The 26,228-nt window shown below is 32.3% G+C and overlaps 1 protein-coding gene across 1 annotated transcript; it reads right to left on the reverse strand.

Moving 5' to 3' along the window:
• Window positions 1–13,261: 13,261 nt before the first annotated feature.
• Window positions 13,262–20,257, reverse strand: LOC133299098 (uncharacterized). The gene is made up of 10 exons (XM_061498521.1): window positions 20,069–20,257; window positions 19,893–19,987; window positions 19,386–19,450; window positions 18,732–18,775; window positions 17,502–17,579; window positions 17,109–17,262; window positions 16,095–16,268; window positions 15,708–15,770; window positions 15,514–15,628; window positions 13,262–13,543 (listed from the first exon to the last, which is right to left on the reverse strand). The coding sequence occupies exons 1-9, from the start codon at window positions 20,197–20,199 to the stop codon at window positions 15,518–15,520; spliced, it is 915 nt and encodes a 304-aa protein (XP_061354505.1). The 5' UTR covers window positions 20,200–20,257; the 3' UTR covers window positions 13,262–13,543; window positions 15,514–15,517.
• Between the last annotated feature and the right edge of the window lie 5,971 nt (window positions 20,258–26,228).

Raw genomic sequence — 26,228 nt, forward strand, 5'->3', positions numbered from 1 at the left:
GTTGAGAAATTGTTATTGAATACCACTTGTTGGCAGTAGATTTACGACTAAAAAAGTTACGTAATAATTCAAATACATGGTCTGGTAATTTTTTGATGTACCATTACTTTCAATCTTCTATTTGAAGAAGACGCTATTATTTTTGGCTGAGGAATGTTCAAATTTTATGGAGACCCTTCCTCATTATGAAGTGATTAGTGGACAACAAAGTAAACCTTGACCAGTGCCTACACAATTGACTAGCAGTCTTGCTTTGAAGAATTCGACAAAATCGAAGCATCATGACCTGTAAAAGGTTAGAGCAGAGAATGCTCATTTCACAATTGATTGCTAAACTTGAAAAACCAATCGTTAAAGTACAGTAAATTAGGTGTGCAAGGTTATGGTCACACTGTGCAAGGTTAATGATCTTACGCTCTTATTCTCCATCTTCTTTGTTATATTTCCTGAGATGGAAACTGTGAAGGAGGTTCATCCATCAGGCACTTTCTTCAGCTGGAGGAGATACCCATACCCTCAAGGTCACAACTACGCTAATGGGGCTTCACTTTTGATAAATGTCTACCCTTACTTTGCCCTTGTGAATGACCCACAAAACATAACAACAGAGCATGCTCTGTTTCAATCAAAAGGCCCTGTTGTTATGGATGGATGTTATAAATACTACAACCTTTTTGATGCCATGCTGGATACCTTTGTTGATGCAATGGTGCGGATAATGGGCAAATAAGATGTCAGGGTCGTGGTCTCAGAGACTGCATTGGCCAATAAGGGGTAATGAGTCTTATATCAGTGCTCATCATGCCCAAACATTCAATAGCAAGTTAATTGACCGTGTACACAAACACAATGTTGGCGCCACTACCAGAAAGCAAGACATGATGTCATAGTTTACATTTACTCTGTTTAATGAGGATAAGAAACAAGACCTGGTTTGGGGAAATTTATGACAATTTAAATGAAGTGTAATCTGTGCCATGGTAATTCAGTTGACGTCAAATAACTGAGCAAGTAGGGATTACATGTTCAATCCTCGTAGCTCCAAATTGGACTAATTGCGAAACTAATTGAAATATTTTTAAAAAAATAAAAAATAAAAAAAATATTGGCAATTATGTGATTTGAATAATGCTAGTTTAAGAAATGTGCAGATTGGCATGCTAACGAATATGAATAAGCCTTTCACATGGACTTTCGGTATGCCTACAACACGTGAACCTTTATCCATCACTGTTCCCCCGCACTCCGGATTAGTCCCATAGCCGGCTCAAAGAGTCGAAGCTCGTGGGGATACCGGAGGGAGCCAACTCGTCTCAAAGAGATAATTAGGTTGGTAACTCCAAAAAAAAAAAAAAAAAAGAGTTATGGCGAAATAAAAAATTAAAACCTTCCTAATGAAACTTATTGTTTATCCAAATTGAATGGGAGATGAGATGAGAGGATATAATTAAGAGCAAAGAATTATGATATGTTGTGTATGAGAGAATCGTTCCAACAAAATCGACACATATTCTTCCTACCAAGTCTCGCATCGTTGAACCTAACTCCAGATAAACTATCCCCTACGAAAATAAACACAGTCCACAGTCCACACCATTTCACGGCGTCGTTTATCTTTGTTCTCGATCCCTTCATTTAAGAAAGTGAAAGGTGGCGGCGTCTGATAAGAGGGGAGAGGGAGACAATGGAGGTGAGTCCAGCGAGTGGGGGCCGCATCTTTGATCTATAAACTAGTTCATCGGAGGGCCTCCCTCCCATACATCTTCAAATACGCCAAGAACGATTCCCGACACTTCTCTCCCTTGCCCATGCCGAACCGCGGAGTCCGTGGTGGCGCCGGCGTCGACCTGAATGGGGAGATGGTGGGTCCCACTTTGGATACTGACGTGTCGACGGGGCTGAGGGACCAAGGCTTGATGATCTCAACGTGATGGGAGACGGTGAAGGCGAAGCCACAAGAGGCAGAGGTTGATGTTGTCGAAGGGTCGAATCGGAGAGATGAGACTCGCGGCTGCGCTGCAGACTCCTTCAACTCCAGCCATTCTGATGATACCACCATCGTCACCCCCGATAGCTCCACCCTTCAATACACACTCATTTTCTCTTACTCCCCTTCCCTTTATAATAATACTCTAAATAACCTTTATTTATTTTTGGAGAATAGTGTTTGTCGTTTTAAATGACACAACTTTGTTCATTTTTAATGAAACTACTTCGTTTTCGTGTGTTTTATCATTTTCTCTAATTTATAAAATTAGAAATAAAAAAAATAGAGGAGAGAGAATGTAAAAACTTAACAAAACGACGTAGTTTCATTAAAAATGACGTAACTTTGTATCATTTAAAATGACAAACATTTTTCCCTTTATTTTTACCCCTTAAGAACCAATTTAATATCTATATCTATGCTAAAGGAGAATATATTTATTTATTTATTTGTTAAGTTTACTGACGTGTCGCTCTTTCTTTCAATACTCACACTAAAAACCACTCTAATTTTTTCCATTTTTGGAAACATTTCAAATTTTAATTTTTTATTTGATAAGTGAAAAAAGATTTCAGCATTCATTACAAAATATTTTATTTTTTAAATTTGAATTTTGAAATTTGAACTTAATGTGTGGGTAAGGGAGTAAATAGGCTAGACTAGGTTAGACTTTGACTTAAATAGGCCAGACTTGTGTAGAAAACATTGGATGTGGCCTAGAATGTTAGCTTGTGTAGGCCCCAAATTACAAGTCTAATCTGACCTATATTTAAAAAATAAAAACTTTGGCTTAGACATGATAGCCTTAAAGCCTATTAAATATTCAATAATTAAAAGAATAACTAAAATGTTATTTTATTTATTTTATTAAAAAAAATTATATTATATAGGTTGGCCTGTATAGGTTCGACATATACAAAAAAATTTATGGCCTGCTTTCTAAATATATTATTTTTTTAAAAGCTCAGGGCCTTTTCTATTTTATTATTTGTAATAGATCAAATCTGACCTAATATAGGCTAGGCCATAGGCTCTGTAGGCCAGCCTAGCCCATTTACACCCCTATGTGTGGGCAAATAGTTCATCATTCATTACAAATATAAAAGGAAAAACTTCAAAAAACCCCCTATAAGTTTCCTCAAAATAACTTAACCCCTCCCCGAATTTTTTAATCATTTACCCTCTTACTTAAAATTTCTTTATCACTTACTCCCCTAATTTGATTTTTCATCCAAAATTTTGTTAACAGAGTTAAATTTTTTTAAAAAAACCAAAATTACCTTAATAGAAAAAGAAAAACATAATTTCCTCACAAACGTAGTTTTAGACAAACTCTCGTAAGCAAGACATGAATGTAAATCAATGATTGAATCCTCCCTCTCCTCTCAACGACACATAAAACAACAAAATAGCACCTTCTGTATGTTCGCTTGGCAATATCATATGATTAAGGGGAAAACAAGGCATATATGAAGCACAAGACGTAAAGTTTTTCAGTTGCTGTGCAAGCAAAATAAAGTGCAGCTCTGAATAAATTTATAAAGTCAAATTTGTTGGTCATATAATAGCAGAAAAACTTATAACAGAAAAGGAAATATCTAAACCTGCTGAGATGATGCCTCTTTAATCATTTTATTTGAATAACGACATCAATAATTGTGATTGCGGTGTTTAATAGCAATGAGATTTGCAAGAAACAATTTTAATAATTACTAATTCTAACAAGGGGAAGGATATTGTAACAACCAAGTTGTGTTACTACCAAGTGACTACCAATCAATCTCACTGTTAGATAGATTATGTGGATCCAACGGTTATATTAATTTCCATCTTTGTATGGTCATGACTCCCCATATTCAAAGTGAAAGCATTAAATATGAGAAATCATAACCATACAAAGGTGAAAATAAATATAAAGTACTAAACTTGAAAAATCATGACCATACAAAGATAGAAATTAATATAATCGTTGGATCAACATAATCGATCTAACGGTGAGATTGATTGGTAGTCACTTGGTAGTAACACAACTTGGTTGTCACAATATCCTTCCCCTATAAAAAATGTAAAATTGTAATTTAAAAGAGAAAAAAATAATTTTTTATATAAATATGAAAAATTAATACAAAATATTTTAAATTTAAATAAACAAAACGGTATCTATCATTCTGAAAAAAAGAAAATTAAAAAATTTAATAACTGTAAAAATGAATAACTATTCAGTAACTAGTGACCATCCAATTCGTGCATTGTAAAAGATGTTAGTCATTAAGTATTTTAGAAACTATTTTAATGTTTCTCACTACTTTCTACATGAAAAATTGCTAAGCCTATTAAAAATTTTAATTTTTATAGATAGCCTATTAATAATTTATTATTAAGTCTATTAGGTGGAAAAATACTTAATATTCAAATTTTGAACTTTTTAAATTTGAATTTTGAACTTGAAAGGCGAGAAAAGAGTTCAACATTTAAAATTTTTGCACCGGGAAAAAAGATATATATAATAAATTTTAATTTAATATAAAATTATAGATTAAATGAAAAATATATTCTAAATTATAAAAATATATGCATAGTTGATAAAAATAATTTAAAATTTAAATTTAAATAAAAAATGAGAAATGACATATTTATACTTTAAGAGAAAATAAATTAAAAAGTTAAACCAAAAAAATAATACACAAAAGGTTTGCATACAAGAATTTTTATTTAAAAAAATTAACATAAACATTTTAAATATATATGTATAATCAATATAAAATATTATAAAAATTATAAATTAAAAGATAAAAAAATTATTTTTTCAAAAAAGATATATCATTAAAAAAAATTAATTTTAAATTTTAAATTTAAATAAGAAAAATGACATCTATTGTTCTATAAAAAAAAATTCTAAAAATTTAATCAGTATAAAAACGGATGACTTTTCAGTGATCAGTGGCCATCTAACTCCTGGATCGTAAGAAGATATTGGCCATTAAATATTTTACAGACTATTCTAATGTATTTCACTACTTTCTGCATGACAAATTATTAAGCCTACTAATAATATTTGTTATTATATATATTGGGTGGAAAAATATTTAATATTTAAAATTAAAAATATTTAAATTAGAATTCTAAACTTGATGGATGGAGAAAGAGTTCAGGATTTAATATTTTTGCCATGTGAAAAAATATATATTATAAATTTCAATTAAACATAAAATTATTGATTAAATAAAAAATATTTAAAATTATAAAAATATACGTATATTTGATAAAAAAAAATAATTTGAATTTGTAATTTAAATGAAAAAAATGGCATATTTATACTTTAAAAGAAACTAAATTAAAAAATTAACTTAAAAAACAATACAAAAAGAAAAAAAAAACATTTCCCTACAAGTTTTTTTTTTTTTTTTAAAGTTAACATAAATTTTTTAAATATATATGTATAACTAGAGGGAGGATATTTTTACTACCAAAATTTTCTACTACTAACTTACTACCTATATAATTACCATTGAATCAAAGAGAGAGAATGTTAAAAAAAAATTGAAAAAAGAGAAAATGTTGATCCGATTGTGATTAGATAGGTAGTGAGTTGATAATAAAAAAATTTGGTAGTAAGAATATCCCTCCTCGTATAACTAATATAAAATTATAAATTAAAAGATAAAAAATTAATTTTTCAAATAATATGCATCATTAATACAAAAGAATTTAAATTTTAAATTTAAATAAGAAAAATGACATCTATCGTTCAGTAAAAAATAAATTATAAAAACTTAATCATTATAAAAATAAATGATCATTCAGTGAGAAAAGACCATCTTACTCTTATATTGTGAAAAAATATTTGCCATTAAGTATTTTGAAAACTATTTTAATATGTCTCACTACTTTTTGCATGACAAATTGTTAAGCATATTAATAATATCTATTATTATGTTAATAATATTTATTATTATGTCTGTTCGGTGAAAAAATATTTAATATTTAAAATTCAAACTTTCAAATTTGAATTTTGAACTCGATAGGTGGAAAAAAAATTCAGCATTTAATGTTTGTGTGTCACGTTAAAGGCATGTATTTTCATTTTTTTAAAAGGCATGTCACATTAAATTTCAAGAGGCACAAGTAAGCAATGTGAATGACTCATCCAACATTTTTGTTGTTGTCCTAAAATTCATGTTAACATTAAAACTTTTTACATGGGATGTCTTTTCGAATTCCTAGAAAATAATAATTTATTGTGTGAGAGGGGAGTAAAAGCGGTTGAATAATTGCTAACTGAATGTGTGATGTGGACTTGATATAAATGAAACAGTAATAATTATTATACCTGTTATGATTAATTGGTATAGAAGTACCCAATAGTCACAAGAACTTAATAGACATAATTATTGCACACAAAGAATAGTAAGTTAAATGTCTTTGTTTATTAATATAGGCCTCCAAATTGCAGCATTGGAAACGTCAAGCAAATTGCAGCTAATACAACAACATTTGCATTTTATATCAAAGGATCAAACAATATGCCTTTGTAGAGTTCGGTGGACAGTCAAGTAATCACTAAACCTACATGTACAAGACTTTATACATGGAGTATAGTTTCGTTTGAATTAAAAAAATTATTCTTATTAATTACTCAATTAAAAGGAATGACCATTCAATGTTTTGTAGTATATCATTATTTTAATGCTATTTATGATTAGTTGTTTCCAACCCAGTGAGTAGTTGTCTTTTCATATTCTTCACCAAATTATTATTGGTAGAGTTGAAGTATTATTGAGATAAAATACGATAAATTAAATATATGCTTGTGAATATATATATATATATATATGTGTGTGTGTGTGTGTGTGTGTGTGTGTGTGTGTGTGTGTGTGTGTGTGCATGTTAATTTCGCAAATAATTATCTATACTTTTGCAATTAAGCTAATGAATGGTCTTTGATATTACCACATTCAACTTCAACTATGAAGTGTTTGTTAGATTATTGAACGTACTAACTCAAATATTTGTTAACTCTTCATCTAATATATGTCTCACAAATACACACATCTCAAAGAGTCGATTTAGAGGCAACTATAGAAAACACGGATATAATAGAATATCTCCAAAAAAAGAGAAAACATATATTATTGGATTTGCTATTGTAAATATTTCAAAAACAAACATATAAATAAAATTTCTTTATTTTCCCGCACAGTCATTTTGAGAAATATGGTGAGATAACAGATTTATACATGCTAAAGGTATTGTCCTCCCATTGATAGTCATCCATGTAAAATCAATATGCAGTTGCTATGCATTTATGTGTACTGTGTAGATTTACAAATAGCACACATTGTTGATTGCAGTTTGTAGTTATACGACATGACTACACATTTATGCATTGTATATACATGTTTATTTATTTGAAACTTTTATTTTTAGATTGTTTATCATTTATTTTTAGCAGGAGCAAGGATCAAAAGTGTATTGCTGAATGAGTTTTATCACTTTTGCAAGTGCAGGTTGGGCCATCTTCATTATTACCTTGATGTCAAGCACAACTTTTAAATTTTTCTTCTTCATGTATTGCATGATTATCTGAATTTGATTGGCCATCTTCATATACTATATGTATAAAAAATTAGAGTTAGGTACCTCATAGTGTTAATTTCAATAAAATGCAGCGAATTACTTTTACGATTTGCGTTAACTTTTACGAGACAAACAAATTGATTTTTTTCCTGTGCAATGCACGGGTAATATACTAGTTATATAAAAAATTAAATCAACCCAAAAGTATAAGTTATTAGGTGAAGATTATATTAATGATTTTATATATCTAACGTCCTTGCACGTGCAAACGAACAGTGAGGAGGGTCTATGACAAATGTTGTATGTAGCCATCCTCGGTAGTACTAGTGTTTAAAAACTCGGTCCGGTCATCGACTCGGTCGAGGTCAAAGGTCACGGGTTTAACCAGGGAGTGACAGAGTCACTTCGCTGACCCGATTTTATACATTAAAAAAATTAAATATAAATCCTAAATCAAACCACCAATCATCAAAGATTCAAAATATACTTAATATAATTCAACCAATTATATTCACAATTCAATATTACACAACTAATCAAAGTATCAAACTATCAAAGTATAAAACACATATTCCAATGGAGTTAATGAAAAGTTATACCATCAAACGCAGGCCCTCCTTGTCCTTCTCACGCATCTACAACAGCATGTGAAAGGAGATCCCTTACCCAAGAGAGAACGACGGAGGAGAGGCGGTAACTCGACGAATCAACGGTGGAGAAAGAAAAACCAACACATAGAGGAGAGGGAGAAATAAGACTGAAGAGGATAGGAGGAACCACAACCACGATGGAGGAGATCACCAAATCAGAGAGATTGAGTCCGGGAAAGAAGATCAAAAGAGAAGAAAAAGAAGAACAATTTAGATTTCAGATCTAATTCTAGATTTAGGTACAACGAGTTTTTGTTTTTGCTTTTTTACACACAAAAAATGACATCTTTTTGTGTGTAATTTTTTTTTAAAATGCAACAACTCCTTCTAATCCCTTTGACCCAGAAGTCGCGGGTTAACCGGATGATCTTTAAGAGTCAGAAAGATTAACATATATGTAAAATTTAACTGCTAACTCTAATCCTTACAGAAAAGGAATCAATAATCCGACGAAGTTAACAGAGCAAAGCGAGATTTTAAAACAATGGGTAGTACTCACCATTATTTTCAATGCTGCCATCAATAACTTCATAAAAGCAAATGCTGACCTGTAAAAGCCTTGACCAAATATACTTGTTAAAAATCTCCCAAATGTATGAAATTATTTAACCTGAGAAAAATATGTGTCATTTTAAAAGATGTAAAGTTGTATCATTTTAAGTGAGAGAGTGGACAAAAAAAGTAAAAGTATAGGTCCCACCTCTTTGTGAAAATGAAATGAATACAAGTTGTATCATTTAAAAGGACAAACATTTTTTCCATATAATATTACAGAAAAATATTTCTGCAGTTACTGCAGATAAGTTTCCTACATTTACTCCAAAACGACGTGGTTTTGGGATTGAAATATTAAAAAATTATAATTATAAAAACTAGAATATCCCTGAAATAAATTAAATTTACAAAAATAACATGATTTCCATCCTAAAACGATGTCGTATTGAGCTTACTACTGCAGAAAAAACGGACTCATAATATTAAAGTTAATTTGTCAATTCATAGTATTAACTATCTTAAAAGGGATATAGTTTTCTTATGTTGTAGGAAAAGAATTACCTCATGTTGTAGAAATAAAGGTATAAGTGGGACCCACATGTAAGAGGAGAGAGAAAAAAAAAGTGGTGGGACCCAACTCCTTTTTGTGTGTGTAGGAGAGATGTTTATCTCATGTAAAATGAGATAAACATAACCCATCTTAAAAAGGTAATTGAGATCATCGAGTAATGACAAAAGCTATAACGTGAGCCTTTTCGCTTAAATACGGTTAAAACACCTTATTTTTTTAAATGATTCCTATAGAAAAAAGAGGACTATTCTAACAATCTTTTTTTTCTAGTTGCTTCGTTCTCTTTTTCTATTTGAGAGAATCTTTAGAAAATAAAAAAAATTTGTGTCGGGCTAAAATATTTCAATGTTTCTAGTAAACTCAAAGAATCGCTTTATAACTATTTTGCTTCAACCTCTACTAAAAGAAAAATAAAATGGTTAATACGATCATAAAAGAAATTTAGATAGACCTTTCTTTCTCTTCGTCTCAGGTCAATAGATCTTCTCAATTGAAAGATTTCCTATATCAATAATACACATTTCAGTTGACCGAACCTAATTCGAACTGTTTTGTTCCCAAACAAAGAGATCCAAGGGGTTTGTCCTAATCAGATCTTGTACTAAATATATAAATTTATATGTATAAACATTGACATTAATAATGTGTCTCTCTACACACACATTATTAATTTATATATTTAGACCTAATTAATACAAGATTGATTGAATTTTAATAATTTCTGAACTGTAAAGCAAGTTTAAGTGAAGAAAATGAATTTAGTAAGCCAACTTAAATTAGACATAGCAGGGTTATAATTTGATTTATTGCCAACCCTAGTCTTTAGCAACCAAGAATCACATAGACATCTCTAAAAAAAAGTGAAACTTGGGCTGAATCCGATGGTGAATTCGCCAAAACAGTTCAGGATTACAGTGCTCGGTTTGCATTGATTGGTTCGACTGTGAACTAACTTTCCTAATTGGTTCCTATTAAAAATTGAGATGAACAAAAACCTTATGATATTGATCAAACTAAAAAAAAAATATCAGTTTGGAAGAATTAAGCCGGTCTAACTTGATTAACTATATTAGCATTTCTATTATTCAATAATTTTGTAATTTATATAAATATATATATATATATATATATATATATATATATATATATATTTAACTATAAATAAATAAATAAACAAATTGCCCTGTTTTATTTTTTTAGTAAATACCATTTTCAGTCCTCAGCAAATTTTACGATACCCGCTTTAGTTTCTAGCAAATAAAAAGGTTATTCGTGATATCTAAAAAATTCAAAGTGGACCTATTTTAGTTCTTCATTACTCCAAAAAGACCCACATTAGTCTCTCAAAATGATTAAAATAGATCCATTTTGAATTTTTTAGAGATCACGAATAATCTTTTTATTTGTTAGAGACTAAAGCGGGTATCATGAAATTTGATGAGAACCAAAAACAATATTTACTCTTTATTTTTCTAGTTCATTGCTGGTTCAAGCAGTTTATCGGTGAACTGGTAGACTCATTAATTTAATGTTTTCTTCCATTTTTTAAACACTGCTCCATACTAGGATAATTGGTCCGTACTAACCATTCATCACGATCACGCTTAGTTTCAAGACCAAAATTCTGATGCCGTACGTCAAATCATCCATGAGAGTGACGTGTCTAAGCTGAGTCAGCAAGATATGAATTGTCTTCACTCTTGTAAGGCACCCTAATGGAACAGGTGGACTAATAGGGAACAAAGCCTTGTGCACCTTGTTGGAGACTCTTAAAAAGGGAGCTTGTACTTGCTTGAAATGCAAGAGGAGGGGTCCGTGTGTCCAAATAGTAAACCTTCCGAAAATGTACCAGATGCCAAATGATGGTGAAAAGAAGTGTATCTTCAGTTATAAGCTACTCTTTAGTGAAAGAGAAAATGGATACCAAGAGTGGCTTCTTTCTTTGTTTCTTTTTTCAGCAGTTAAAGTGTGAGATGCACAGTTGATTGGTGGAGTGTTTTCTTCTTCTTCTATAAGGGATACAAGGTTTGAAAGGGACAGAGTACCAGCAACAAATGTGCATTTCATGATTTGCCTGCAAGGGAATGTAAAATTGTCCCAAAACATGTAAAGCGACATTGCAAAATCTTCACCCTTGTTTAAGCAAAGGCAATAGAGAGGTTCCTCTTTATCTCTCTTACCCTCCTCCACTTATTATTTGCCTCCAGTTTGTTGCACCTGCATGAGCCACACCCACTTCACCAAATGGGGTGGCTGCAATCCCTCCTGATCTCTCCACTGAAGAAGCTTTGGATTCGGTTGCATTCCACTCAAAAGAAGAGTACTTCCATTACACTTTTCATAGTTGCATTATCAATGTTTTCTCTTACGCATGCTAGTGTTCACAGAAATGCTTGTTTCCTCTTCTTCACATTGTTTTTAGTACTTCTGCTCTTGAAACAGTCAATCACATGCAATACAGTTCCCTCCTTCACCTGAATCCCAATGAGATTTCCTAGAAATGAAGTGAAAGTATGCAATTCCATGCATTCCTTTTTGCATTGCCATTTGAATTCTGGGAAACGTGTATTTCACTCTCTCAACTTTTCCCTTCATACCATCATCCCATTAGGCGCTTATCATTGTTTACTTCTTTCTTCTCGTTCACTCATAATTTTTCACAATTTTGCTTAAACGTTTCAGGAAGAGGGATATACATTCTGTATGAAGATGTCAAATCTTGCCCCTATGAAGACGTGCACGTCCTCTGGTCAATACTAGTGGAATCACATTCACCTTCTTTGCCATCGAAAAAATGAAGGCTAAGCACAAAACAGAACTGAGAAGAGGCTCGCAATGTACATAAAATATTTATCATGTCAATACACAGTGTTTTATTTTCTTTTCCTTTCTTCCCTTTATTTTTTCCTTTTAACTTTTGTAGCATCCACATAGAATGATTCTCTTCCTTTAATTTTTGTTTTTTTCCCCCTTGTAAAGCATCCACTGAGAGCATATTTAAAACCCATCTTTTTTTCCCCTCAAATGCTTTCAATCTATGCATAAACTTTCAGAACCTGTAGGGGGCCCGGCCCGGCCCGGCCCAGCATGAGTAATATTATAAAGAAGTCATTAATTGGGTTTTTTTATTGGTAAGCTGTCGATTTTAAGCAGTTGAAATGGTCGTTTGTTCCTCTATTTTCCTTATTGAATTTGACGTGTGAAAGCTACTATGAATTGCTAGCACAACCTGCATATTAAATATGTATTCTGCAAGAGAAATGATGTTTACACAAACTTGTGTCGAGTACAATCTCAAGTGTTCTTTTTTAAAAATAAATAAATAAATATTTTGGGAGGTGTTTATGTGATCTTGTCATGTAATTACTCATTGAACTATAAATTGTAATAAGTTAAAATTTAGTCAGCAGTAATGAGCTTTATAGCATTTTTTTTTCTAAACAGAAACTTATTCTCTGTAATAGGAGAATGAAAAAAAAGACCGTATTACCACCACGTGCTGAAAATACATGAGACTAAGCAAAAACCCTTATATATTGTTTCCAAAAAACCTAATATTATTTTTTTTAGGGGGGGCGAGTCCCGCGTAAGTAGATTACCCTGTTCTATAAACAAAAGCATCCGTCCATTTAATTCATAGTGGGGTCAAATTTGATTTTTGAAATTTGTTTCACAACAAACCTACTGGGCACCTGTTAGGCTGTAACTAGTATTACATTTTAAGCAAGAATGTTTATACTCCCACATGCCTATGCAGAAGAAAGCAAAGTCATCAACGAGGTGAACTATCATTTATATATTTTTTCGAAATTCCCATAATTATTCAAGATTTGCAAATTTAGTTCACAAAAATAATATAGTACGGCACCATAACCGGCAAATCTTCAGTGATTGTGGTTTTGGGCAAGTCCTAGTCAGCAGAAAAGATGTGCACAAGAGAAGACATCTATGTAAATATAAAAGGCAATTCGAATTTCCATCAGATTGATATAAAGGAAATTTTTATTCATTCATGCAACAAGCTGTGTAATTCATGTCAATAAAGACAAAATAACAAGAATTGCTAACATATCAATACAAAAGCGAGCGATATGTTATTACTTATTAGGCTTTCTCATTCAATCACATAACAAACTGTGTTGAAATGTGTTTGTTGCCCCATGACAATAATGGATCAATGACATGCATATCGGATCAACCAGATTGCTTCAGATCTAAATAATTGATTTTGCAACAGGTTGAGTTGAAATCACTTCCAGTAATCTGCAGATAAAAAGCATTCACAAGTCACAACCCCTGAAAAAAAGAGGGCAACGAGGTGATGCGATGTTATGATTACATGACATACGTGGCTAAACTGGGAGTCACTAAAGGCAATTAATAAGAAGTACATAGGGTACTAATATTTTATGACTATGTACTGTGAGCCTGATATGTATGAGCAGAACGCACCCTAATGTAAAAGCTTGTTAACGCAGGCATAATAAGTATTAGAACATTTCCCCTCCCTGTTTAATGGTCAACTTGCAGCTTTCAATAAAACATTTGAAGCCACTCCCAACACCCCACAAAAAATAAATTAAAAAACTGATGAAGTATCAATACCCTGTTTATTCGTGTATTTTTCTAATTTCACATAATTGTTGCATTTTTATAAAAGAAAACTAAATGACATTTTCTTGTCATGTTTCTAATCCCATTTTTTAATACTTGCATACCCATTTCATCGATAATATTTTTATTATTTTGGCGCAACTTTACAAATTTGGTTCCACTCATGCCTCATGGACATTGGATGCAGCAGGACTCAGATATGTTGTAATATTGGCAAAGAAGATAATCTCTAATAAGAAAAAGTATGCGGGTTTCTATCTCGAGGTCATATCCCAATAGATGAATGTTCAACTTACACATTGACCCATTAGATTTTATTCCTGAGTTTGCCCATGGATAAGAAACGTTGCCATTGATCATGCAAATTTAGGGTCAATACCCTTAGAAATGACCGTGAAAAATTTAGGGGTGAGCTCTATATAAAAACTTTTTATGAAAAACCGTTTCGCAAATTGTTTAACTCCTAGTAGTAATTGTTTTGGCATGGAATGACATAAAACCTATGAGTCTATGAATGCCCCTCAAGAACATAGGCATTGTATGGAATGAGGAATAAGGTCCACAATTCATATGATATCAAGCAAATGCTGACTTAAAAAAATGTTACTGACACCTTCCATAGGCTCTGAAATGTCATTTGTAAAGTTTGCCTAAATTTTCCATTCATATCAGAAGAATCATCTACATTCTTAACTAGCAAGGATGCAAAAAATGTAAATGCAACTATTGCTATCAATATATTCCAATCAAAGCGGTCATATAAACTACAAATACATGATATGTCTTACAGCATTACAAAACAGATGAAGAGGGTAATTCAGGGACACTTTGAAGGCAATCCTTAAATTGGCTCTGAAATGACACTTGTAGTGATGTCATTTAAACACATATGAACTATGTAGCACCGACACGCAACAAGACACCGACATTCCAACACATCAATTCCAAAAAAAATTAGATTTCGACACGTCGGGATACGTTTTAAGATTAAATAATATTTTTAATATATATAGTATATATTACATTTTATATTCGATAACTTAACTAACAAATATATGTTTTAATTTATGGAGCATTTTCATCTTGGATCCTTTCATGTGGAAAAGTGATCATGTGGTCATGTTATTTGATTACAACTACTAATTTAAAAATTATACATTTTTCTCTCTTATCTCATCATCAATGAGTGGTTGTGATCAAATAACAATGACCACTTTTCCACATAAGAGGATCCAAATCCCTTTTTTAAGCTTTTATTAAATGTATTTTAATTTTTTCACAATTATAATTTTATTAATGTATTTTAATTTTTAAAAATTGAAACTTTATTACAAAAATACCCTGTGACTGTGTCGGACACAGTCAAATTTACGTGTCGGATTGGTCAACGTGTTAAAAATGTTGACCACGTGTCGGAGTGTCCAACACTGACTCTCCAGGTTTTTTGAAGTGTTCGTGCTTCGTAGCATATGAAAGCTTGCCTAGATCTTCCATTCATATCAGAAGAATCATCTACATTCTTAACTAGCAAGGGTGCAAAATATGTAAACGCAACTATTGCTATCAATATATTGTAATCAAAGCGGTCATATAAACTACAAATACATGCTATGTCTTACAGCATTATAAAGCAGATGAAGAGGGGAATTCAGGGACACTTTGTAGCCAATCCTTAAAATAGACCTGACAATCTACCTCCGCATGAGAGAGAGCAGCAAGAGGAGTAACAGTAATCTAAAAAAAATGAGATTGCTCAGTATGTTAGCTACAATTTGTGTATTCAATTAATTATTTTATATCTATATAAACTCACATATCCTTCCTGCAAAGATCTGTGATCCGTATCATCATGATCATCAAGTAGGGAACCTCTTACCTACAAAAGTTAAAGAAAATCATTTTTGTTGGGAAAAAGCGGAGGAGTGGAGGATTATGAAATGTCCATCCAAGTAAAGATTGTTTAGGGTTCCATATAACTTCACATCTACTTCAGAAGTTAACGAAACTGAATACTTACAGTCTCCACTCTCCTTTGTTTAAAATAAGTCCAATCATAGCATACTAAAGCACAAGACTAAGCTCTGTAGAACTTATAACAGTGGGAGGAGTTCATCTAAAGGTAATGGATGATAATATACATACAAATGAAATATCAAGAGTTTCAATTAAATAAAAAGATAGAAAAAGGAAATGAACCCACCTCTCTCATAAATAAAAGATGTTCTGGTGATAAAGATGATGTGTCAAAGTTTTTAGGCGTTTCCCCATCTATATTGGTCATATCAGATGACATTTTTTGTCCTTCTGTCTCAGAGGTGACTTGCCTCCATCCCATCTTGACGATACTTTTACCCTGCTTAGTAAGCTTGTAACCCTTTTTTAGAGGCACAGAAGACAACCAGGAAATTAGTTATAAGTGATTGCCCGACAAGCCATATATTCTTGCAGAAAAAGTCAGTGTAACAAGGGCAGCCCAGTGAGAAAGGCTTCCAACATTGTGGGGGTTTTTGGGGAAGGTCAGATGTGCACACCATATATGTAAAGTGGCTGTTCCGTGATTAGTCACCCTTGATAGTATATATTCTTGTCATGACATAAGGGAAGTATTTTTGGTTTTTACATGCAGGATAACACCATAGTTATGCAAAATAATAAATTCCACGAATCATAATAGCACATAAGACTACATTTTTCTTCTTAACAAGGAGTCTTTCATAGTCACTAGATAAGAGTAGTAATTATGAAATTGCCTCAAGGGGTATAACTATGACAGGTTCTTCGGGGCAAGTTATCATTCTAGCAGACAACAACCAAGATTTTACTAGACAGGAATTCTGAACTGACCAGAAAACAATGAGAATACTTGGAACAATATGTGAAAGAATATGTTCCTCGTTTTAAATACAGCAGGACCTTTTAATAGGAATAATAAAACTTCACTAGCAAGTAATCAAATCTTCTAGGACTTGCCTAATCCATACTGTATCCTAAAGGGAATCAAATTCTGCAATAATTACTGTAAATTTACCTAAAGTAACAATAAAATATTTAAAAAATAATTCTTGAGAAAAAAATACAAAATCATAGAAAACCAACATATAATTTTAATTTGATATATCATGTTCTTTTTATCATAGCATGAATCTATTGGATATATCATATTAATCATTTGTCACAAGCTAAACATGCAAATTGAAAAAATAATTACAATTACCTTATGGTTAGCAGCATTGGTTGGCACATCTATATTCAAAAAACATTTTTGAGGGTAGCTCTGATTCTTTATCTCAACCAGCACAGCACTTATGATAGGTATGCATGCTTGTGCAGCAAGGGTGAAGTCATGTAGGCTACTCTTTCCTTTAATCCTAGAGATAAAGTAACCTCCAAATGGTCAAACAGGAAAATGAAAAGATGTTGCTATAGTAGGATATCGATGAAAGATTATTGGAATAGCTTCTAATGCTGACGAGCCATATTACTCTTAGATATTCATTAAGTTACTGGTTTAAATTATAAACTAACAAAATAAACTAAAAATTCTATTCAGAACAAATATTCAAGATAAATCCGGAAATATAGCCACAGAACCACGTTGCATAAATACCAGTCATAAGAAATGGAGATAGAAGGTATATCATTGAAGAAGGCCTCTCGAGCTCCACCTACAGTGCCTGAGTAAACACTGCAAAGGAACCTACTCAGTACAGCTATGGGCAAAAATTTCCTCACAAATAACTACAGAAGCAGCTATTAGAGTATAAGTAGAATAGATCTATTCTACTTATACTCTAATATTCTACTTATACTCTAATAGCAGCTATAGAGGAGAGAAAAATTGTGTAAATCATAACTGGATGCACCTCAAATTTCAAGGAAATGTGATGAACCAAAAAAACTTTTAGTAAACATGAATGGAAAATTATCCCCTTACAGCAATGCTTCAACCAAGCAATGTAACGATTACAGACAATTTTCCCTAATTACAGAAGTCTAAACAGAAACGATGACAAAGCAAATGCAACAGTGACCAAAATGAAAAAGAGAGAAATACAAAAAAACAGCAACCCAGCTCCCCCTACACGAACATAACCCAATTCCTGTAGAGTTCCCAAATACTCCCAATACTTCTTACTTCTTAGATATCCCCCCTCCTTTATGCCTTCCTTCCCCAATATAACAAATCCAAGCTGCTATCCCACTAACTCCAAAATCATGCTCACCATTCAAAGCCCACCAGCTGTCCCCGTCTCCAACCACTTCCTTTTCTCTCTCCTTAACCACCCCCAATTCTGTTATTACATCATCATTATCTCTTCATAGCTTACAATGATAATTGTCTACTGTCATTTGGAGTCAATGGAAAAGTTTTCAATAGGTATACTCCAATTAAATGTCCTTCTATTACATCATTTTCTATCAAATCCAGGTTTCTTTACCAAGCATGAGATAGATTTTAAGCACCATAGAAATTATTTCTTCCATTGAAATTAAAATAATTTCAATGGAAAAAATGGTTTTATGGTTGAGTTACATCGATATCTTAAAATCAAATTGATATAGACCACTCACTCATACATAACGATTTCAGCCATGAAAGAAAAGATTAATAAAGATCATTTTCATAAGGACGATGCCAATTTTGACATGAATAACAACTTACTTACTCTTAGCAAAGGAAGAGGGACTCAGATCCTGCCCCCTCCTTCACTGTCTCTCAGAAAACATGCATTTATTTCAAATTTATAAAAGGATTAATTTGCAGTTCAGAAGTTTAAAGTTGTTAGGATAACTAAAGGTGAGGACATGAAGAACAAAAATAAAAAATGCTACGTACATGTGATAACCACAATTGCTACCCTTGTTTATGCCACTGATTACCTGCACAAATGGATATAGCGCACATCAACAACCAGCTGGATTATTTTTTTGGATTTTACTTTTGTAAGCCATAATCCCAATGTCACTAGAAGTTTTATAAACTCCATTCAACGTTATTCTAAAAACCAATTCCCATGTAACCCCAACTTGCGAGGATAGGTATAAGGGAAATTCTCGGATGCAACCTTATCCTTGCATTTTTGCAAAAAAAAACTATTTCTCGGATTTGAACATGTGACCTCTCAAGGTTTCTCTAAATAGATAAAAAAAAGATTTTACAGAATAATAATAATAATAATAATAATAATAATAATAATAATAAAGAAAGATGATAGCAGAATAGCAGATCAGGTAAAAGAAGCCTGCTCCAGCAATCTACCTACTTAAGAATAACAACAACAACAACAACAATAAAAGTCGTTTTCCACTAGGTTAGGTCAGCTATATCGATCAAATGATGCCATTATGTTTTGTCAAAAACCTTCAAGTTTTTGTATAGTCCATTTAGAGCAAGGTCTCTCTTCAATCGTTGGAAAATAAGCTGAAGGCATAGCAAGGAAAAAATCTGATAACTTATATAACAAAAATAAAATTCAAATGCCAGAGGTACCAGATCAGCTATTGTAGGAAAGAGTGCTTTGGAAATCCCCAGAGAAGTACAATCAGCCGGAGTCCCTGCAAAGAATTTGCATGTTGACACTATGTAAGACAAGAAGATAATATATGCACATAAAAGTAATTTAAGAGAAATCATCAAGTATTCAAATGCTAAAGCAATCACTGTTTTGTAATGTGAAATATCGGGAAAAAAAAATTCAGCATTTCAAAAGAGAACATAAAAATAAAAAAAATAAAAAAATAAAAAAATAGGAAAAGCGATAAAAAAAAACTGTTAAGAGAATGAAAATACATGTGGATCTGTTACGAAATGAAAGAAAACAAAAAATTAACAAGGAATGAAAAAAAATTGTCGAAGGACTAACAAAGATTAACAGTGAGCATTCAAAAACACTTGTCTGCTCCAAAAGGATTATGCATAGAACTAATAAAAGGAAACAAAGAGAGAGCAGCCTGCAAATGTGGTTGTTCATTGGTATGAAGATGAAGAGAAACAAACCAGAAACCGCGAAGGCGGTGGTTCCATCAATGTTGACTTGCTTGGCAGCTACCGGGTGGAGCCAAGTGATGCTGTGACTAACAGCTGACTTCTCACTGCAAATGATCCAATTAAATCCACTGAACAAACCAAATAAATTAATGGAAATTTCATGGTCAAAGAAGGGGGTAGGGTACCTATCAGGAGCGCAGACTTGAACATTGAAAAGATTGGCGTTGACGAGCGATTGAACCAAAGCTCTCAAACCAGGAGCATCGATTCCATCGTCGTTCGTGATCAGAATGGTCGCGCGCTTGCGCTCTTCCATCTCAGAATAAACAAACAAACAAAAAAATTATTGGGAACTCAACTCCAAGATGACCGGAATTTTTTGTTAGGGTATAGTGTTTTTTTTTTTTAACGAACTTAAACCAAAACGACAGTTTTACTTTTTAGGTTGAAAAAAAAAAAAAAAAAATTGACCGATGCTACGTGCTATGCTTCAGAATCACCTATGTTACTGTGATTTTTTTGTATCACATATGCCTCTGTGATTTGCAAAAAGGTATGTTTTTTATTACATATTTCCCTGTGGTTTTTTATTTTTTACAAAGCACAGGGACATATGTGATAAAAAAAATCACGGGGGCATTGGTGAACTTTTTCCAAAAAAAAAAAAATTGTAGCGTTTTGAAATTTTTTTTTTTTTTAATTCCAAAGCAATCAATTTCAAATTATATAAATATCTTTCATATATCATCATCGTTATTATTTGTCAAGTTCTCTCTTCTTTTTTTTGGAGAAATAATTATTATTTTTATTTTTTTTAGTAGATAATAAGGGCACAGCCCAAAACAAAAAAAAAAACAAAACAACTAAAGTAAACCTAGTCTATCAGACTCCACCAGCAACTATAAGCTGTCTGGAACTGATAAAAACAATTCTAAATCTTGGTTCCTTTTGAAAGCAAAGGAAGCCCTCCAATCAGCATAACAATTTGAATCTCTGCCACCATGATTAAATTTCAGACTCCAACTATTATGGCTCCAGCTCTGCATTTCGTGAACAAGGCCTTGAAGGGAATTGTTTTTAATCTGTCCTGTAACAAGTTGAACAGCTATACTAGAATCACTTTCAACCTCAACCTGCGTAGCCTTCATCCGCCAAGCTACCTCCAGGCCTTTAATAATAGCCCAACACTCAGCTGTTAGAGAGGAACAAACACCAATCTGGTAGGTGAATCCTATAATCCAATTACCCTTCTCATCTCTAATCAAACCACCACAAGCAACACTGTTGGAATGAAGACACACTGCAACATCCACATTCAACTTCCACCACCCTATCTGAAGAGGTTTCCAAAATGGGTTGTGTGTCACACGAGTAGGCTTTCCTCTAGTATTTAAAAGGAACACCGATTTTATCTGAGAAATATACAAAGAAATCACCATACCTGGATTAGACAGACGGACAAAATCATTATCATGAATAGAGTTATTCCTCCACTTCCAGAGAAACCAGCAAGAAACCATAAATATGTCTCTCCAGTCAAGCGCTTGAACATGATACCATTTCCTTTCCAGATTACTCCTAATCCACTGTTGTAGTGATGAGGAGTAAAACTCATTAGTGTCCCCATGCCCCAACCAATCTGTCCAGAGATTTTTAGCGTGTAAACAATCACGCATAACATGTAAAACATCTTCCACTTTATTAGAGCAATTTGAACAGAAGGGAGCCCCACCCCACTTCGAGATAAGTTCATTTGTAGGCAAACACTCATGCACCAGTAACCACATGAGTTGGTTCATTTATTCCATGAATTTTGTTTGTGAACACAACCCATTTGATGTGTGCTCTTAGAATTTGTAAAATTTTAGGTTCTATACAGAGTCATCATCCACATACAAAGTTTCATCGTCTTCCTTGCTCAAACCAAGCAATGCATTGCCATGGGGTATGAACAGATTTGTTGAAACATTTAGAATTGAGGGATCTAAGGTATTCATGGAGGATCATGATGCATGGCGAAAAATGATACTTGACCCATGTAGTGAGATTGTGTTGAAATGGAATCATGTCTTCATTATTTCATGCTTGGTGCTCTTTTTGTATATCCTTTGTACTATTACTTGCCCAGTGAGAAAGGAAATGTTAGGTCTTCATGCGTGAGGACTGACACAAATTTAAGGATTGTTGTGACCTTTCTTCACACTATTGCATCTATCTTTTATCTATTGCATCTATCTTTTATCTATTGCATCTGTTAATTAAGTTCAGGACAACTTATGTGGCACCAAACTCACGAGTATTTGGCAGGGGTGAACTTGTCATGGACCCTAAGAAAATTACAACAAGATACATTAAATCTGATTTCTTCAATGATTTGATTGCCACACTACCTTTACCACAAGTAGGGGCGAAACTGGGCCGGGCCAGCCTACAGGGGCCTACGGCTCGGCCTATGTCAGGCAAGTCCTGATCTAATATATTTCGTAAAATAGGTCAGATTTGAGCTTTGAAAAAGCTTGTTTACTAAAAAGGCCGGAGGCTCACTTTCACAAGGCCTGGCCTATAAGCCTACAGGCCGGCTTATATTATACAATTTATTTTAAATAAAATAAAATAAGTATGTCTTGAAGAAAAAAGAAAAGATATAAATTTAATCAATTTCAATTATTTATAACTTAATTATATTTGATTATTTTTTAATAGAAATCTGAATTTATTTCTTATGTAGGAGGAACTAACATCTCAGCATGTTAGATTGTGTATATGAATATATTAAAAGATTTTTGGGAGAGATTATACTTACTACAAGCATCATGATGTGTTTGTTGGATTCATGTAGTTATTTTAATTTACGTAGTATGGATTTGTTTGTTGGATATGATGAAATACATGTTATTTAGTTTGAACATTGAGTGACTTGAATGCAGATTATTTGAGTTTTGTTGTGATTCATGATTTTGTTTGAACGTTGAAATTATGATTTTTGATTTAGCAACAGAATTTGATTATTTTGTAAAGTTGATTCATGGTTCTACTTGGAAATTAAAACTTAACAGGCCAACGGGCTAGGCCAAGCCATTTGTTTTTTTTATAAATGGGCCTAGCTAGGCTAACAGTTAGACTCGTATTAGGCTTGGGCCAGGCCAATTTGAAAAAAAATTATGTAGGCTTGGGCTTTTCGAGGCAAAGCTTGGCCCAGCTCAGTCCACTTTCACCCCTAACCACAAGTATGTTGTTCTATCCGCCATCATTTGGTCTTTTTATGACGTATAAATCTACAACAAATTTGTCTACCACTTGGTTCTGATTTATGTGAAAAAAAATGGAGATAAAAATGTTTAGCAAAAAAAGTATCTTAATGAGTGAATCAAATACATGATAGGATAGTATAATCCTATCAAATTATTAATTTAATACACTTCAAACACATGATATGATATAAACTTATCAGTCTCATATCTTTATTAAACTCTCTTATCATATCCGTTCTTATTTTATCATGTCTATCAACGGACCTTAAATCATAAATGATTTCATAAATGAGTTTATAAGAAAGAAATTGATTTTATCTCAATTACAAAAACATCCAACACCCTTTAGATTTAAAAAACTAATATCGCCAATGTAATCGAGGAAGAAATTAATATCGCATTTATTGACACTTACATTGAATTTTATATTCTTATAAAATTAAAAATGGATGACAATTTTTTTTTAAGGTACAAAGTTGTGATTATTATTTTACTTGTAAATTTTAAAGAGTCTATCTTTACATCTCAAATATATTGGGAAATATTTAATATGCTCCAGGACCACCTAATGTTTTGGTGCTCCTTCTCACAACATTAATTTTTTCTTTCCCATTTTACCCCTATTATTTTTTTTCTTTTCCAATTTTACTCTTATATTTATACTAAGGGACCACCTAAAAAATAGTGGTCCCACGCCACGATAAGTTCTCTCGATATATAGCATAGAAGCCTATCTAGTTAAATGAGGAATAGTTTCAGAATGAAAGAAATCAAAAGTAAATATATGACTAGAATGGAAGGATTTTGCAAAGACCCAATCTTTGTTAGGACTTTAGATACTAGGTATATTTGAATTCTGTTTTCAAAAACAATTTTTTTATTTTCAGAAAAAAAAATGTTTGATAAGCCTGTTTTCTAAAATTTGTTCTAAAAGTTATAATTATTTTTAAATTTTTAGAATCAAATTTAAAAAACATATCAGAATTATTTTTGTTTTGTATTTTAATTTTTAACTTTAAAAAAAATAAAAAAATATCTATTTCATTAATTATTCTATAAAATAGTTTTAAGAACAAGAAAACAAAACACAATTAAACAAATCCTTAAAAACTTTATCGGCAAATAAATCAAAACTTTTTGCTGATATAAGTAAAAAAACCACAAGAGAATGGAATGTTTATAAAGATTGGAAGATTTTATATTAATTATGGTACTGTCTGATAAATCTTAAAAATTTTAAAGTTCAGCAAAATCAATTAAAATATTGTTTAATGGAATGTTATAAAGGCTTATGTTAATTGTGATTGATTTGAGTTGGTGCAACTAAAACTATTAAATAATGTTGATACGTTCCTTTCTTGTTAGTTTATATGTTCCTTTTTAGATTATATGTTCTTCCTTTCTTCTTCATCTTTTTTTTTTTTAAAAATATATGTTCTTCCTTTCGGTTGTAAATTTGTGCGTTCAAAGTTCAAACCTTTAATTTGGTAGTAAATAGATATCTTTTCAATGTTGAATGGATGAAAATAATTAACGTAAATGATAAAAATAAATAAAAAGTAATATTGTAAAATAATATTGTTTTCTCCTATTTTGAAAAAGTTGAATATTTTTTGTTATTAATAATCTAAATATTTTTTTAGATGTTGGTGACAAATGTGTTTAGGCCATGAAATCATGATTAAAGAGTGAAAAAAAAATATAGAAAAAAAATTGCTTAACAAATGCACTTAATACATTAGGAATCAAAAGTGGAAAATATGAAATGAAAAGCGAAGTATTTAACCATTCTCTGTTAAATCCCGGTTAGCCACAATAAGGGCGAGGGAAAGAGACAGTTTTAATACATTAGAAATTTTTTTTTCTAGGATTTGGATGAGAATGTTTTCCCTTTATGGTGTACAGCGTAAAGATTTTTACCACTCACCCCAAAATATTTCGCCTTAGAATCGAACATGTAACCTTTCAGTCACAAAGAGTCCGCTTCTTGCATATAGTCCACTAAAAATTTACAAGTGCTAACTTATCAACAAAATTCTAAAGGAAAATAGAGCATTTAAAATAAATGTTTTACAATTGAAGTGAAGGGCCGATTCAACTGAGCATCGGTTGTGTAAAAGGTTAAACTATGCCTTTAAAACTGATTAACCTGTTGGATTGTTGAAACCATCTTGAACCGTTAATTTGTTTTAATGGGTCTAGTTTTCAAAAACCAATTGGGCTTATGGGTTACATTCCAAAGTCATTCTAATTCCGTTTTATTAGGCAAAGAGGTTTCTTATGAACAATAATTCAACACCAACATAAAAAAAGGGTGAATTGTGTTGTGACAAATTATTAAAATTCCCTTCCAGAATTGATAATTTGATACCAGTAGGATAGGTTGTGTTTCGATTCGTATATGCAATACTATGCTACTATGCAACAATGCAATCAATCAAGTAACCAATGCTTGTGATTTCTTTTTTCTTTTTTTGATAACATCAGGGGCAAAGCCCCAAGAAAACAACAGCAAACAAAAGGAAACAGAAACTAAAAGAAAACAAATAAAATAGAAACAGACCCTGCACAGTAATAGAAGCTTTAGCAGCGCCTTATAAAACAGCAGATGCCTCCAATCCTGGGTCCAAGAGATCAGCAGCAAGCAAGTTCAAAAGTTCACTTTTCGGTGATGAGTGAATAATGAGCCCAGGGGTTCAAACAAAGCATTTTTTGCAATCCAATCAGCATACTGATTGCAGTTCCGTGGGATATGCTTTAACATAGTAGACCAATCCTTGTGAAGTAGGGCTCGAATCTTAGCTATCAAAGGAAGCTTTTGAGTATCTTTACCAACAATGGTAAGAAGGCTAATAGCTTGAAGTGAATTTGATTCTAGAATGATGTTCTTCCAACCATAGTTCCAGGCAAAGACTAGTCCTTTGAAAATAGCCCAGAGTTTCGATTGTAAAGGAGAGCAGGACCCAATGAAAGCAAAAAATCCACTGATCCATGAACCCTTCCAGTCCCTCAAGAGTCCACCACAGGCAGCTCTATTATCAAGAGCTGCCCCATCAACATTCAGCTTAAGGAACCCGTGCTCTGGAGTAGTCCA

The sequence above is a fragment of the Gastrolobium bilobum genome, unplaced genomic scaffold (assembly GCF_033153095.1).
Source record: "Gastrolobium bilobum isolate Gb01-03AN ecotype WA unplaced genomic scaffold, APGP_CSIRO_Gbil_v1 utg500, whole genome shotgun sequence".
Classification (NCBI taxonomy): Eukaryota; Viridiplantae; Streptophyta; class Magnoliopsida; order Fabales; family Fabaceae; genus Gastrolobium; species Gastrolobium bilobum.

Excerpts from the sequence above, each read along its gene's own strand:
- LOC133299098 (XM_061498521.1), bottom strand. The coding sequence starts at position 20,199 with ATGGAAGAGCGCAAGCGCGCGACCATTCTGATCACGAACGACGATGGA. Across the intron at positions 19,451-19,892 it reads CACCGCCTTCGCGGTTTCTG|GGACTCCGGCTGATTGTACT; the intron begins GTTTGTTTCTCT and ends AATTCTTTGCAG. Across the intron at positions 17,580-18,731 it reads AGCAATTGTGGTTATCACAT|TGTTTACTCAGGCACTGTAG; the intron begins GTACGTAGCATT and ends GTTCCTTTGCAG.